Source organism: Pan troglodytes, chromosome 2 (assembly GCF_028858775.2).
Source record: "Pan troglodytes isolate AG18354 chromosome 2, NHGRI_mPanTro3-v2.0_pri, whole genome shotgun sequence".
Classification (NCBI taxonomy): Eukaryota; Metazoa; Chordata; class Mammalia; order Primates; family Hominidae; genus Pan; species Pan troglodytes.
Genome location: NC_086015.1, coordinates 161,886,379 through 161,903,594, shown reverse-complemented (window position 1 = coordinate 161,903,594; position 17,216 = coordinate 161,886,379). Strand labels below are relative to the sequence as shown.

Below are 17,216 nucleotides of genomic sequence, written 5' to 3'. Positions count from 1 at the left end.
TCCCTCATCAAGTTCCTTGGGTTCATTTCTAACACACCCAATATTTCAATGACTTTACCCAATCTTTCAAATATTGGAAAATATTTAAATATTTTAATATTTCAAATTGACTTTATGCAATTTTGGTGATTTTATGCAATATTTCAAAAAAAGTGGGTAGTGCCTAATGTAAAGATAGTGCAGACACCTACTGGAAGAAAAATCTTTGATCCATTAACATGAAAACAAAGCTTTGTGGTTTAGTATAAACAGCTTTCACTGAAAACAGGACATGACATTGTAGAGTTGCTATTAGAATGAGCAGTTTTAACTTCTTGGTGCATATACAAATGTCATTATAAAACAAAGTAGTTATCCATCTAACAGGAAGCAAGGAGGGAATTTTCTTTAAAAATTATTTTAGTCCAAACTGCCTTCTTCGCGTTCCTTCTGGATACTCTTTTTTTTGTTTGTTTGTTTGTTTGTTTTTTTGAGTTTCATTCTTGTTGCCCCGGCTGGAGTGCAATTATGCCATCTCGGCTCACCCGCAACCTCCACCTCCTGGATTCAAGCGATTCTTCTGCCTCAGCCTCCCGAGTAGCTGGAATTACAGGTGTGCGCCACCACGCCCAGCTAATTTCGTATTTTTAGTAGAGATGAGGTTTCTCCATGTTGGTCAGGCTGGTCTCGAACACTCGCCCTCAGGTGATCTGCTCCACCTCGGCCTCCCAAAGTGCTGGGATTACAGGCATGAGCCACCATGCCCAGCCCAAGTGTTCCTTCTCAAATAGCACATACTGTGTTACCATGGAGTTTATCAGTTGCACCTGCTGAAGCAGAGGGTAGACCTGCCACATGCACTTTCTAAGGTATCATAACCTGATTCACCAGAAACTCCAGGGTCCTGAAGTCACCACACTTTGAAAGAACACTCCTCCATTTCATTTGGTCCTGATGATACTCAGGCGTTTGGAGAGAATAGTCCCGGCGTCAATCTCCTATTTAGTGGTCAGCTGTATCCTAGTGATTGTCATCTGATCTACATGTCACTTCCTACCTGCACCCCTTAGACCTTCAGTGGTTCCACTCAGTAGCTAGAGAGTTCTCCAAGTGTGGTCCCTGGACCAACAGGATCAGCATCATGTGGAACTTGTTAAAATGCAAGTTCTCAGGCCCCACCCCAGACCTCCTGAATCAAAAGTCGGTGTGGATCCAGCATGCTGGGTCTTAGCAAGCCCTGTAGGGGATTGCATGGCACACTCAGATTTGAGACTCACTGCTCTAGAATGAAGTCCCTGTAAGAGACCATCTCTAATCAGATCCCCCACCCACCATTGTAACCTCAACCCCAAGTCTACCCTGACTTAATCTGCTAACTGCCCCAGGCTGGTCTGCTCGCTTCCATGCCCTGGCGCACACGCTACCTTTCCAGAGCACCCTCTCCCTCTCTCGGCTTGTCTAATCCTAGTCCTTCCTGGAGATGTTCCCACCTGCACTGGGTTATACTTTCATTTATACCTTGTCTGAAAGGGTCTGCATCCAGGGGCTCCTTCTAAAGTCTTAGATCACCTTTACTTCCATCTGTTATGGGTTGAGGTGTGTCTTCTAAAAAGAAATGTTATATCCAAAAAGTTCTAACCCTCAGTGACTAAGAATGTGACCTTAAGAGTAAACAGAGTCTTTGAAGATGTAATCAAGTTAAGATGAGGTCATACTGGATTAGAATGGGCCCTAAATCCAATGGCTGGTGTCCTTATATAATATTAAGGCCATGTGGATATGCAAACAGACTCAGAGGAAGACCACCATTTAAAGATAAAGGCGGCCCGGAGGATCCCTTGAGCCCAGGAGTTTGAGGCTGCAGTGAGCTATGATTGCACCACTGCACTCCAGCCTGGGTGAAAAGAGCAAGACCCATCTCAAAAACAAACAAACAAACAATAATAGAGGCACAGATTGGAGTGATTCAGTTGCAAACTAAAGAATGCCAAGATTGACAGCCACCACCTAAAACTAGGAAGAGGCAAGGAGGGATTCTACCCAGAGTCTCAGAGGAAGCATGGCCTTGCTGACACCTTGAGATTGGCCTTCTGGCCTCCAGAACTGTATGAGAATAAATATCTGTTGTTGTAAGCCACCTAGTTTGTGGTACTTTGTTACAGGAGCCCTAGCACACTAATACATACATCATGCCTAGCAGTCTCCCTTCCAGAGGAAGGTTTGGAGTGGTTCTTGTCCACAGGGACCTTGGTTACAAGCACAGTCCAAGAGCATCCCAGCGCTCTCTCTCTCTCTCTCTCTCTCTCTCACACACACACACACACACACACACCAGCAGCCAGCTTTTATTCTTCCTTTTCTTAGAGAGGTTGCTGGGCTCTATTTTTCTGTGCAGTCCTGTGCGGTATTTGGGAAGAACGGGGCTCTGCAGGCCAGTTTTCCTGCTTCCTGTGTTGTGACTTTGGCCAATTCCTTAAGTTTGGTCAAGTGCCTCCATTTCTTCATCCTTAAAATGGTGATAACAATCCTACCTACTAAAGGGCTTTAGTGATATAATAGGTTAGTACATGGGTACCATGTTGGGTCGGGTGAAGCACACAGTAAGAGTACAACACGTAATCACTTTTATCATGATTCCCTCCAATGATGCTTCATATGTAAGCACTGAATGAATGCTTAATATTGATTTGCTAAGGATTTGAGGATCAGTTACCAAAACATAAATAAATAAAATCCAGTGTGATGAGTTCAGGTCTTTGAAAGCATTCCATTGTACATTCTCTCGAACAGGTCTTTGAAAGTGGCCTGTTTCCCTCCAAACTGATTGCAAATCAAACCAAAATCAAAGTGCTGATCAGTCACTAAAGAGTACATGATGGTATGGCGTATGAGGAAGGGGAGGTGGAAGGTATATGGGGAAGGGGATGGGACTGCCTCTTTTCACTGTCCAGTGGGGCCAAAAATCACCTGTAAAATAAACACACAAAAAGTAAGGGCCGGGTGCAGTGGCTCAAGCCTGTAATCCCAACACTTTGGGAGGCCAAGATAGGTGGATCACCTGAGGTCAGGAGTTTGAGACCAGCCTGGCCAACATGGTAAAACCCCATCTCTGATAAAAATACAAAAATTAGCCGGGTGTGGTGGCAAACGCCTGTAATCCCAGCTACTCGGGAGGCTGAGGCAGGACAATCGCTTGAACCCGGGAGGTGGAGGGTGCAGTGAGCTGAGATTGCACCATTGCACTCCAGCCTGGGTGACACAGTGAGACTCTGTCTCAAAAAAAAAAAAAAAAATTAGAGCATAAACCATGTTATTAGTGGCCCATGATTATGAAGAATTTAGTTCCAGGCTGTAGTACACAAGTCTTTTATACATAATTTTTTAAAAATCTACAGTGAAGAGCTACTAATTTATTCCTTCAGGTTATACAGTCATATGGTCATTTGCTTGCTTTTTCTTATTAAATAGCCCTTTTCGGAAAAATATTGGAACAATGTGCTCTGCCTTTGACTGTGTTTAAAGAAAGGGATGTCAAGTTTCCTGATCTGTTTCACAGATGGGCAGTTCTGGCAGTGTGTTGGGGAAAGGAATGAAATCACTGTAATCTATATTACAGGAATCCTTCTTTGCTAAGGAAAGCTAGAATTGTTGGTCACCTTTCCTCGTGTCAGATTTGGCTGTTTCAAAAAAGTCTACTTACTTTTTTCATGGCTTTGAATTTAATGGTTTAGCTTTACACCATGTGGCTGTAGCAACCTGCTGTGTAAGTCCCAGAGGGAGCATCCCTGGGCAAGACCAGAGGTCTTTATAAGGTGAGTGCCTCCAAAGCCCCACCTCCCCACAGGGTGCCTCAGGGAACATCCTTATATGAGTCAGTTTCTTCACAGACCTCCATCACAATTTCTCTGGGATACATGCCCAGAGTGGTATTTCTAGGTCATAGGGCATTCACACATAAGCTTGATTTGACCACGTACACCAGATTGCATATGCCAGACTGCAGTCGTAAAGCCCCAAACCCCACCCAGCAATGGGCCCTGTCCACTTTCTGATTGCCAGTCTACTAGTGGTACTGTATTAACTCATTGCTTATTTAATTTGCATTTTTGTATTTCTGTAGTTACTAATGAGTTTGAGTAGGCCTTCAGAGCTTTGTTAACATACTTAATACATGTAGGGTGCTTAGAACAGTACCAGGCAATTGGCCCAATTATTGGGCTACTTGCATTATTCTGTACACACAAGCATCTTTTAAATGACACAATGTTAAAAATGTTGTTTTAAGGCCAGGCGCAGTGGCTCATGCCTGTAATCCCAGCACTTTGGGAGGCCGAGGCGGGCGGATCATGAGGTCAGGAGATCAAGACCATCCTGGCTAACATGGTGAAACTCCGTCTCTACTAAAAATACAAAAACTTAGCTGGGCCTGGTGGCATGTGCCTGTAGTCCCAGCTACTCGGGAGACTGAGGCAGGAGAATCTCTTGAACCCAGGAGGCAGAGGTTGCAGTGAGCTGAGATCATGCAACTGTGCTCCAGCCTGGGCGACAGAGCAAGACTCTGTCTCAAAAAAAAAAAAAAAAAAAAAAAAAAAAAGTTGTCTTAATATAAAATGTATTGTAGTGATGATTTCTGATCTTGAATTATCTGCTTATTTTTTACTTTCTGATAGGACTTGGGGTTTGGTGGTTTATGACTGCTCTCACATGGCTGGTGGGAGGGTGGCCTGCCGCAGCCTGGCTGGGGGGCAACCTGGCATACTTGGTCCACCATATGCTTCTCTCCATTTCCACTGTCCTCACCTTGGCTTCAAGCCCTGCTCCCTCTCCCCCGCCCCCTCAGCCAGCCTCCTGCTCTCTCTACATTCACTCTGCACAACTCCTCACTCCAGCATCATTCTCCACACTCCAGCTAGAGGGATCTTTTCAAAATCCCTCCTTCTGGTCCCTGGCTTTCCATTTCTCTCAGGACAAAATCCTCTCTGTAGCCTGCAGGTGTGGCCCTTGCCACCCAGTCAGCCTCTTACCGGGTCCCAGCTCCAGCTCCAGTCTTTCTGCCCTGGGGCCCCATGGCTGCTCCTCAGGCCCTTGCCAGCTCTCCTCCCCACACCAAGACCAATTCCTTCTTCATCTTCAGAGTTCAGCTCAAATGTCGCTTCCCTGATCCCTAGACTAGACCAATTCTCTAGCCATCCTCTCATAGCTCTTGAGTCAGCCACAATCAAATAATCAATCCTACAATGCTCTATTTAAGGCCCTCTCCCGCTAGGCTGCCCAGAGAGTGGCTGCTGCTGTTTTGCTCTGTCTTTCCTGCACCCAGCACAGTACTTGGAATAAGGTAGGAGCTGAAATCATGGAGTGATGTTGTTGAACATCAAGGACCCCTTTATCACAGAACATTTTAAATCAAGGACAGCCAAAGTTCAACACAGTCCTAAAACCACTGGAGAGCAAGTGCGAGACACTGCATCCAGAGGAAGGTGGCCTGGCTCCCGCCCATTCCACACACAGGCCTGTGGCTGTGCGGCTCATCTCACCAGAGCAAAACAGCACGGGGCTCTTGTGACTCAGAGGAAGGGAGAAGGGAGAGGCCTTTGTGAGAGATAAAAGCACTGTGTCTTGATACATGATAAAGTACAACCAAAAATATAAACATTTTATTTTGGATGAAATGTGGACACTTTTAAGAGTGCTTGTTAACCGGGCGCAGTGAGTCACGCCTATAATCCTAGCACTTTGGGAGGCCGAGGCAAGCGGATTGCCTGAGCTGAGGAGTTCGAAACCAGCCTGGGCAACACGGTGAAAACCTGTCTCTACTAAAATACAAAAAATTAGCCAGGTGTGGCAGCGTGCACCTGTAGTCTCAGCTATGCAGCAGGCTGAGGCAGGAGAATTGCTTGAACCCAGGAGGCGGAGGTTGCAGTGAGCCGAGATCGTGCCACTGCACTCCAGCCTGGGTGACAGAGCAAGACTCTGCCTCCAAAAAAAAAAAAAAGAGTGCTTCCTTAAAACAAAATAAATCAAATCAGCAAAGAAAATAACTCTTTAAAAGGACAGACTCCACACCGGCTCAAAGCCCTTCTCACTTTGCCTCCATGTGTTTCCAGAGCACTGTTGCGTCAAATCATATCTTAAGTCCTGTATTTTAAATATGCACAATTATATCAAGAATAAGGAAGACTTTAGTGAATCTTTTTGCATAGCATACAACCATGCCCCAATGTATCACTGGCGTGAAGGCTGATGTTCCTCAGGATTCTTATTCTACACATCTTCCCTGGGGTACTGCATCAAATTCTATGGCTTTCACCACTACCTCTGCTGATCCTACTTCTATAACCCTCAGCATTTTCCGAGACATCTCAAATTTCCCCATGTGCCAGAGATTGAACCCTCCCAACTCAGCTTTTTCCTCATCTCATGAATGGCCTCCGCAACCACCCCTGCCCACCTCACAGCTAGAAACCTGAGGGTGTCGCTGACTCCTCTGCAGGAGGCTGTACCCAGGAAGCCCCTACTCAACAGGACAGGCAGACTCCCAGGTGCTGCGGTGCACATAGCAGGGGCGGGGCTGGTGCAGCGACCCATTCAAGGCTTAGAACCCACTGGCAAGCTGAAGTGTCGCCTTCTGAGTGTTAGTTGTTTGCGGGTGCCCATGTGGCTGGGAGTGTGAGAGGCAGCAAGCCACAGCCCTGTGTTCCTCCCACATTGGCAGGTACTAAGGATGCTGAACTTCAGGAATCTTTGAGATAAGAGGTCATGGGAGCCTTGTCCAGCCACTGTCAGGCATGTCTCATTTATATCCTTTCACTACTCATTGGGTGTTTCAGGAGTAACCCTGATGGGAGACCATGTTATATAACATCCCCTATCCTTGAACTTGGGTCAGTCTCTTGTGTTTAGCCCAGTTCTTCTGCTTTCTCATGCCTATAGATTTTAGTAATAATAAAAATAGTAAACAGACATTGAATTTTACGCTGACCCAGGCACTGTACTAAACCCTGTTTATGCCTTATCCTACTGTTCACAACGCCCTGTGTATTGTGGATATGTTTAATGTTGCTCTTCCAGACTTTGGGATCAAGTGCCAAGTCATCTTCAAAAAAGTGAGGCTTTCCATACCCTTGCACCCACCTCCCCAGGCACCTTTTCTCCAGCTTCACTGTCCCCCTGGAATTCCAACCCCTACATCCCACTCCCACACCTTTGTCTAACACTGGCTCCTCAAAGAGTTAGTTTAGGCCTCACCCACTCAAGAAAGCCTCCCGCAGGCTGCGCTCTGCCACACTGATCAGCTACACTACAAAACTGTTTCCAAGATAGAAGTAGGTTTCTGGAAAGGCCGGGCTGGACGTCATATTTCTTTATATCTCCCCAAGGCCTGGCATAGTAGTTAACAGCGAATGAGTGAATAGACAGACTTGTGTGTGTGCGTTGTGTAAACCAAAATTAGTGCCTCAGCTTACAACAGAACTCATTTGAAGACTGATGATGAGCCCTCAGCAAACTGCTCTGTGTGCAGTGCTCTCGGGAATTCTCTCTCCTTCCCCAGCAACATCTGTACATGTACAAGCTTAAATATTCCCTACATAAATAACCGCCAAGGAATCCTTTCCTTCCCTTCTCCAGTTTCCCAGCATTTTTTAAGAATCTATAATAGGAATGGATGCTATCTGGTCTATTTAAAATAAAATAATGCTGTTTGTTTATTGCATTGCTACGCTAAGATGCAAAGGAAACTGGTGTTTCCAGAGTCCAACCTTCATCAATGCTATGTGAAATAACTTCAGCTCTATACAACAGCAAGTTCCCTTTCCTCTCTAGGAAATATTTCTTTTACTGATTTATCATTTTGCTCTCTTAAAAAAAAAGATGGCAAACAATAAGAACTTCTTCTAAACAGTTTATATTGCAATGACATAGATATGTATATTCCAAAATATGCACTGGAATCAATTCAACAGTTTTAAAAGGCTAAACATTAACATTTCTGAAGTTTAAAAGTATGCTTGCCTGTAAAAACTGCAAACGAAAGAAAGAGCATAGCATTGGAAGACTTCTTCAGTGTTGGTGATTCATCCTGTTGCGGACTGAAGTTCCACCTCACACCTGTGCTTGTGGGTCCCCTCTGCCTGTACCGGGTGTCCCCCACCTAGATCTGGGATGGCTGCTTCCTTCCTGTCCTGCTGGTCTCATCTTTGAGATCGCCTCGTGCCAAGCAAGCACCTTCCTACACCACCACTGTCTTTCTTCATTCATCAGCCCCTGAAAGCATAATTATTACTTGTGCGTTTGTTGCCAGCATCCCCCATTGGGCTATGGGTGGCAGGAGAGCAAGTCCTCGTCAGTCCTGCTCACTGATGTGGCCCCAGGACAGGTCGTGGAGCAGGCACTGAGGAGTTGGGGATGAAGGAATTCCCTCCAGCTCCCTGCACACTCCTGTTCTTTTCTCCTTTAGCTGCTCTCACAAAGTCACTCCAGTCAGAACGCAACCATTTCCCTTTCTCAGTCTCCCTCTTTGTGAGTAGGTGTCAAACTAGCAAGCAGAATGGCACAATCAGAACAAAATTTGAGTTCTTCTAAGCCATCACCAATTTTATTCAGGTATAAATGCTACAGCCACCATTTGCATGCCATGTTATCCTAAGAGTGTGATTCCTGGATATGAGGATGTTTAAGGGAGCTTCTACTGTACTAAGATTCAGTTTCTGTGTTCCAGATGAATCCAAAAGAGGGATGTAAAGTTCACGTGGTCTTCAGCACAGAGCGCTACAACCCAGAGGTAAGCTGCCACAATTGGCAAAGTATCCTATTAGCAACTGCTATAAATATGGCTTTGTAAAAAAGTGACAATCTTAATATATAGTGATCTGGAGGTTTGCTTTTGTTTTTTCCTGATCCGTTTCCTATTTGTTATCAAGAACTAAAGAACAGAACTAGGCAAGAGCTCAATATTTAACTACTTCAACTTCATGGTCTTACACAGGGTTGCATTTAAAACAATCCATATAAGCAATCACCTCCCTCTTCCTTGGGACCCCGGGAGAGAATTTCACAGCTCCCTCTGGTATCCCTCCTAGCTCCTCAGAGTCCTCAGAATGACTCACTCTCAAATGCCAACTTATCCTCTTCCTGTCAGAGGGTGACATTTCTGGTTAGCAGGCCAGCACAGCGTGAGACCAACCCCATGAGCTAACGTACACAGAGGCACTCTGTAAAACACCAGCACGTGCTCCAGCCGTTATCAGCCTCACTACAGCTTTGACCAAGCAGACCATGTTTTGCCAAGTTTCCTGTTCCCTGTTTTCAAGAAGAGAGTAAAGAGAAAACTCGTATAGAAATTAGAGCCAGATGAACTTCCTTGTGCTAGGCCAAGCTGAAAGGTGGCAATCAGAGCATGGGCGGAGAGGAGACCCGCCCAAATGTTCTTTGTCTTGTGCTGAGAAGCAGCCTGGAGCAGGCAGCATCCAGGATTAAAGTGTTCCAGGGTGGCAGAGTTTCGGGAGTTGAAGGCATGACTCCCCCAACCCCATGCTTCTGGAAGAATGCTCACCAGTACTCAAGTTCCAACAAGTATCCAACATGACAGCAGTATGCTCTTTGTTTATCAACCTATGAATTAAAATTTCCTTAAAGCATACGAAAGATGCCTTTGATTGTTAGTGTTGCAAACTGAAAGTGTTAAGCTAGAGGGAATACAATTACTAGATTATTTTCACCAACAATATGCTTCCCTGGATTTGATCCTGTAGATGCATTAAGAACAGAGCGAGCTAATTGAAACCTTCCATTTCAGGGGGTGAAGGGCAGTTCTTTTATCCTCAGGCAACGGCTTTGATTCCATGGAGATGTTTTGAGGGGGAAATGAAAAGGAAAATGAAAGGGGGCAGTACCTGGTTCTTTTTCTCTTCTCTGGAAATGACTTTGACAACAGAGGAGGCCATGTACTAGGTTCCTTCTGCCCTTTCATAAGCCTCTTCCTGAATGCTTCCTTCACCTTTTTTCTATGTTGCACCAATAATTAACATCTTAAAGCAGTACTGAAATTCCCTCTCACTCAAAACCAGCACTCACAGGAGGAAAAATTGCCTACTGGAAAGTGTTTCTCAGTTTTTTGAGGTAGTTTTAGAAATAGGCTTATTAAGCAGATCCAATTTTTTTATTTTTAATTTTTATTTATTTATTCTTTTTGAGGCAGGGTCTTGCTCTCCTGGCTGGAGGGAAGTGCGATGATCATGGCTCACTGCAACCTTGACTTCCTGGGCTCAAGCACAGAGAGAATTTTGATTACAATTTGTTTCCTCATGGACTTTTTTCATTTTTGGTAGTTGTTTTCACTGGGACTTCACCCAGTTTAAACAACCACAAAAGTAAAAAGAAGATTATCATCTCAACTATGCAACCAGCCAACGAGAGTTGGATTTGGGCAGGGCCAAGACTAGTGGCCCATGAACTTCCTCAAATTCTAGGCCCAGTGCTGATCTGTGCATTTTTCAGGGAATAAGTTCCCTGGCTTTTCTTATTTGGTTAAGGAATCTGGGGAATTCCTTAAAAGGGGGAAGAACCACTATGCTAGAAATGAGTCATACATCTGATGTCTAGTTGAAGCTCCAGATGTTTCTGGATTATAAAATAAGTGAGGGAGATCCCAGAATATCCAAAACATCTACATTTAAACATGAATGCTGGGGGTGGTGGCTCATGCCTGTAATCCCAGCACTTTGGGAAGCCAAGGCAGGCAGATCACGAGGTCAGGAGGTCGAGACCAGTCTGGCCAACATAGTGAAACCCCATCTCTACTAAAAATACACACAATTAGCCAGGCATGGTCGTGGGCACCTGTAATCCCAGCTACTCAGAGGCTGAGGCAGGAGAATCGCGTGAACCCAGGAGGCAGAGGTTGCAGTAAGCCGAGATCGTGCCACTGCACTCCCACCCAGGCAGGACTCCATCTCAAAAAAAAAAAAGATGAATGCAAATAAACATCACTCAGGTAGTTGAATGAATCCCATGTGGATGATCAGTGGATCAGTGCCCCCATTTCTTCTGGATTAGATCTTGGCATAGAGAGATGAAGTTAGTACAGAGAGCCTGGGCTTCGGTGTTAGAAGTGAGGTCAAGCCCTGGCTTATTAGCTGTGCGACATGGAGTAGGTACCTCCTTAAACCTCAGTATCTTAATCTTTCAAACTGGAATCAGAGGACCTAATTCATAAGGCAGCATGAAGATGCTGTTGTTATTTTTGTAAATAGGAGCCAGCTTCATCTTTTAGTTCAAGTTAGTAACTTTGAGGTCCACCTAAGTATTATGTTGGTCCACATTAGAGAGTAAAGTGGCCACTACTCTAGAGGTTTGAGCCAAGCAGTGCTCAATGGATGTCAATGATATTTCTTTGGAAATATGCCCAACGTCATTTTATAAAGTCACAATCAGAAGACAAGAGTTTAAATGATAGCAAAGAGAGAAGGACTGTTGTATTCAGCTGTGAGCACAACCCACAATAAACCAAAACCCACTACATCTATTGATGCCAGAGCCTGCCTGCCTTGTACAATGAACTCTTCTCAATCTTGTGTGTGCTTGTGTGCATTGGGGTGAGTGGGAGGTGATAAAGTATCCTGTTTAACTCCACAGTCTTTACTTCAGGAACGTGAGGGACGTTTGGGGAAATGTTCTGCTCGAGTGTTTTTCAAGAATCAGAAACCCAGACCAACCATCAATGTAACTTGTACACGGCTCATTGAGAAAAAGAAAAGACAACAAGAGGATTACCTGCTTTACAAGCAAATGAAGCAACTGAAAAACCCCTTGGAAATAGTCAGCATACCTGGTATGAATCAGCATTTGGAATTTCTATATTCAGGAATGTATGTAATAACTAAATCCTTAAAAGAAAGATCATTTAAGTTTTTATCCCTAAAGTGGCACTTTCATTCAACTAAATATTGTGGTATCCCTCATAATTTAAACAAAACTCAGAGGTATCATCTTTCTGTTCTTCATCTCTAATCCAACACAGTAACTCCACCAACAGTATGTATCCCTTTCATTTCCTCATTTTCCAGCTGGGCACGGTGGCTCATGCCTGTAATCCCAGCACTTTGGGAGGCCGAGGCGGGCAGATCACGAGGTCAGGAGATCAAGACCATCCTGGCTAACACGGTGAAACCCCGTCTCTACTAAAAAATAGAAAAAATTAGCCAGGCGTGGTGGCGGGCACCTGTAGTCCCAGCTACTCAGGAGGCAGGGAAGGAGAATGGCATGAACCTGGGAGGCGGAGGTTGCAGTGAGCTGAGACTGTGCCACTGCACTCCAGCCTGGACAACAAGAATGAAACTCCATCTCCAAAAAAAAAAAAAAAAAACTCCTCATTTTCCATCCCAGAATGAGGGGCACAGTAAGAACTGAACCCCCAGGTAAGAGGTACAGGACTTTGAAATAGGATATGCATATAGGGGTGCTGTTTTCAGGGTTGAGTCCAGGAGCTGAGGTGACATCTCTATTTTTGGCAGTGGCTTTGGAAACTTTAGACGACAGCCTCCAGAGCCACTACTCTGCTCATCACAGCCTTACACTCCAAGGCCAGATGAGCCCTCTCTGGGATGCTGCAGGGGAGTCATGTTTATCTCATTTCAAGTCAGTGGTTAATGGGCAGTGGTGCTGTCTCCAACAAAGGAGCCCTGCGCTCTGAAGTGACTCAGCTGAAGGGAAGCAGAGCTCATGCGTTCCTGCACTCACCAGAATGTGTGGACAGCAGTTGAGACTCAGCACATTTACTGGCAAATCCAATTTTCAAAACCACGAAAGTCATCTCTTGGGTATTAAGCTTGATGTCTGACCACTACAGCACTCATGGTCCCACCCTCTCCCACAGTTCACTCATTTGCCCAGATTCTGTGGCAAACCCATGTCAACACTGGAGGCTCTGTAGTCTCCATTCCTGAATGTCTCTGCTCCCCATCGATTTACTGAGACTAAATGTCCTTAAAAACCTCGAAGTGGAATACTGCTTCTTCCATTTCTAAAATTCTGAACCCTGAATGATTCTCACATGATAGTTCTCTGACAACTCAGATCAAATCCTGTGCCAAGGAATCAAGGGGAGCAATTAAAATCTCATGTTGTAGCAGAATTTGTTTATATTGAGTATTGCTTGAAATAAATGACCTGATGACTGATACTTATAAATCTACACTTATTTGGAATTGTTTTCCTTTAGTTGGGAAAATAGGGCTTATCTGTACTCCTTAAAACACAAATTTTAGAAATTGTATTGGATCTTTTCTTTGAATATTTGCCACAGGATCATGAGATTTTAGACACTCTTTAATAGTGCAGGCTAACTGTATGTTTAGTTAATAAGTCCTGTATATCCATAGGGACCATTCTATAATAATCTAACTTAATGTAGCTACTGTGAAACTTCAAAAAACTTCTTTAATAGAGGGCAACTTTTCATCAAAAAACTTGTAAGTTTTGCTGTCATAGTAAATTCAGCAGAGACATTTAATGGTGCTATCTATAGCTTGTCTGTGTATGTAAAATTATCTACTTAAAACCAAAAACGTTTGGTTTTAGATAAGGTAAATTTTACCCAGTTCAAATCTCAGGGGGGCCGAGCGCGGTGGCTCACGCCTGCAATCCTAGCACTTTGGGAGGCCGAGGCGGGCGGATCACGAGGTCAGGAAATTGAGACCATCCTGGCTAACACGGTGAAACCCCATCTCTACTAAAAATAGCCAGGCATGGTGGCATGCGCCTGTAGTCCCAGCTACTTGGGAGGCTGAGGCAGAAGAGTCGCTTGAACCAGGGAGGCAGACGTTGCAGTGAGCCAAGATTGCGCCACTGCACTCCAGCCTGGGCAACAGAGCGAAACTCCGTCTCAAAAAAAAAAAAATCTCAGCAGATTCCTATTCAGTATTTAATGGATCCAAGGCATTGGACTGTTGTAGTACAATGGGTAAGTGAGAAGATCTAATCCATTTTGGAATATCCTTGCTCCACATTGTTTTTTCCCCTTAAGTTGTCTGTTTTTTATGAGTGAAAGTTTCACTTCTAATGAATTTACAAACTTCCTAGCAATGAATCCAAGTACACTACATACAGAGGGAAAGATTGAAAACCTGGGAATAACCAGCTAAAGTTGTGTCTGCCCAAGTGGTTCTATAGCAGTGTTGCCAGCACTTACCCTTTCAAATGTTCTCACTATTCATGGTATTTAGTATAACTGGTTTATCTTCTAGGGTGATGGGTTTTGATCTCACAAATCTGAACTCACAGCAGCACCATAAGATAGAACACGTGATGATGAGCTGGATCAAGGAAGTTTTCAGTCAATGAAGACAGGAATGATGGGAAACCTCTTAAAAGCAAAATAAGCAAAAAAGTTTATATCCAAGATATTGAATTCAGAGTCTTGTATTACATAATGTTCTGAAGTTCTTATGGTTCAGCTGCTCATAGCAATGAGGAAAAAAAAATTCATTCATGAAATGCTGATATTCTTGTCAGGAAGTAGAAGTCCGAAACGTACTTTCTACAATAACATCTGTAAAAATAGTCACAGCTCCCTATTGATTACTTATCATATGATGACAGGAAAAAATGACATTACCAGGTTAAAGAAATTACACAGAAAAGCCAGTGAAGAGTACTGGAAGTCCTCAGTTCCAAATATGAAGGCACTTCGATATTAACAGGAAAGAATTATGGAACCAAAAAACTTATATATGTCACATAAGGGTGATATGATGACAATGAAGGGCAACAAATACCTTTTGCTTTATTCTCAACAGGTATTTTCTTCTAAAAGATTTCTCCAAGTGCTGAGTCTTCAATGCTGCTATTTATTTCTAACATCTTACTGCACTCCACATGACAGCTGTGTTGAAGCTTTTCCATTTTTTCAAGGCCCACACCCCAGCCTCATGCACTTTCAGGAGACAGTCTTGCCTCCTGCTTTACTGAGACTGAGACATTTGATTCTGTCATTTCTTCCCACCTCACAAAGTCGCTATGTCTTCCCCAACCCTCTCTTTTAATTCTAAGACTCCTTTTATACCCTTGGTTCTAGTTTATCTGGTTCTTTCATAATTTTGCCCCATCAGTATCCTTCCCACCTTGAGAATCTCTGTCAACCAGTTCCTTCTCTTGTCCTATAAAGATCGTCAAGATCAGAGTTCTGTTGACCAGTTTCTTCATAGACCCATCACCCCCTCTTTTTCCTTATTCTGTCTACTTTTCAAAAGTAGATTCTATACACATTGCCTCAACCTCCAACTCTTCCTATTTGGCTTCTACTCTATGTACATAAAGGGACCACCCAGATCACCAAAAACCCTAACCAGATCTTGCTTCTTATCCTTCTTGATTTATCTGTATCACTTTTTTTTTTTTCTTTGAGACAGAGTCTCCCTCTGTCCAGTGTGTGGTGGTGCAATCTTGGTTCACTGCAACGTCTGTCTCCTGGGTTCAAGCGATTCTCCTGCTTCAGCCTCCAGAGTATCTGAGATTACAGGCGTGTGCCACCACACCCAGCTAATTTTTATATTTTTAATAGAGATGGGGTTTCACCATGTTGTCCAGGCTGGTCTTCAACTCCTGACCTCCGGTGATCCACCCCCCTTGGCCTCCCAAAGTGCTGGGATTACAGGCGTGAGCCACCATGCCCGGCCTATCTGTAGCACTTTACATCATCCACCTTCATGACTTTCTTGACACTGTATTTAATACACCTAATAACAAACTCAACTTGTTTTCACCCAAAACGTTCCCACTTTCTGTCCTACATTTAATGGTATTACTATTCTCCTAGAGTTGGCTAGAAACTTTGGTCAGTATCAACTAATCTACTAACATTTAATAACTTGCCATTTCCTATCAAGCCTGCATTCACAAAGTATTTTGGACTAATCTTTTCATCTCCAAATCCACTGTCACCATCCTTCATGCCTGGGCTTCTTCTCCCTGAGACCACCGCACCCAGCAGTCAAAGTCATCTTCCACACTTACTACTCAATTGCAGTTCATACCCACTCTGGCAGCGCTGGAAACAAGGCCTTTCAAAATCTGCTGCCAGTATACTGTATATTCTATCAAGAACAGTCACCGAGGCTGCCCCTGCCTGGTGCCTTCCTACCTTCACGTGCTCACTTTCTCACTCAGACCCCCACACAAATGACAGCAATTCAAGGCGCAGCCAAAATCTCATCTCTGTGAAGTTTCCCCTAACCCTCTCCAGCCCAAAGCCCAAAGAAACCTGTCCCTTCCCTGCTGTCCCTCAGCTTTCTGATCCTCCCTCTCTTAAGGAATGTATCAACTATAACCCCACCATGTCAACATGTGGAGGGTGGGGACCCATCTTGGTATCCTTCACAGATCCCAAGAAATCAGTGAATGCTGTGTGAATTACCTCTGAGTATAAACTAGCCAAGTTCTACCAATACAGAATAGAATTTATGCTAAGGATTACTTTACCCAGAAGGATTAGTTTCCTAATAAGTTTGTTAGTATTCCTCATGTATTGTGCTATTATTAGGCCTTAATATAGTATCCCTACAAAACTGCATAAAATGATGGTTCATGAACAGTCACCTCATAAAATTTGAGCTCCTAAAAGTCACAAACAATAATTTATTAGTCATTGTATCCCTAACCTATCACAGTGTCTAATACTGTGTAAGTTTTAAGAAAGATGTTTGCCAAATTTAAAAGATTTTAGGTCCAAAAACAATGCCACAGAAAAAAATCTACCTGTTTTCTTCACGTGTTAAACAAGAGTGACAGAGATGCTGCCAACACATTGATTAGCTTTAAAGCCAATGATTAGAGAAGCACAAAGATATTCTGGCAGACTGGGAAGCAAAGACCACCATCACATTGACTGTAGACCTAAACCAGAAGGTAAGGTGAAAAATATCAGTGATAGACTTTTCAACCTAATTAAAAATGCTTCTTGGCCAGCACAGTGGCCTTCACCTGTAATCTCAGCACTTTGGGAGGCCATGGCAGGAGGATCGCTTGAGCCCAGGAATTCAAGGCTACTGTGAAGCGTAACTGTGGCACTGCATTCTAGCCTGGGCAATAAAGCAAGACCCTGTCTCTTAAAAAAAAAAAGCTTCTTAACTAACAAGACTAAGTTAAATTCAATGTCATCTTTGAGTATTCAGTAATGAGTATGGAAAAGTCACTTTAGCTGCTAGGTGTGCGACAGTTGGAAGGAGGAGACTGAAATCTGAGAG

At 43.9% G+C, this 17,216-nt stretch overlaps 2 protein-coding genes across 6 annotated transcripts in view; one reads left to right on the top strand and one right to left on the bottom strand.

Moving 5' to 3' along the window:
* The window catches only part of RARRES1 (retinoic acid receptor responder 1), a 35,777-nt gene that overhangs the window by 10,178 nt on the left and 8,383 nt on the right, over positions 1-17,216 (top strand). For 3 of the 4 annotated variants that reach the window (XM_016942239.3, XM_016942237.2, XM_016942240.2), the window contains exons 2-3: positions 8,696-8,758; positions 11,611-11,806. In XM_016942239.3, the coding sequence (XP_016797728.2) occupies positions 8,696-8,758; positions 11,611-11,806 (259 nt within the window). The remainder of the gene's footprint in view (positions 1-8,695; positions 8,759-11,610; positions 11,807-17,216) is intronic. The other variant, XM_016942238.4, reaches the window with a different exon arrangement.
* GFM1 (G elongation factor mitochondrial 1) overlaps positions 7,877-17,216 on the bottom strand; it is a 70,025-nt gene continuing 60,685 nt past the window's right edge. The window contains exon 19 of one of the 2 annotated variants that reach the window (XR_010155058.1): positions 7,877-8,241. The gene's annotated coding sequence lies outside the window, so the exon portion shown is untranslated. Of the gene's footprint in view, positions 8,242-10,172; positions 10,236-17,216 lie in introns of those variants that run through there. The other variant, XR_010155057.1, reaches the window with a different exon arrangement.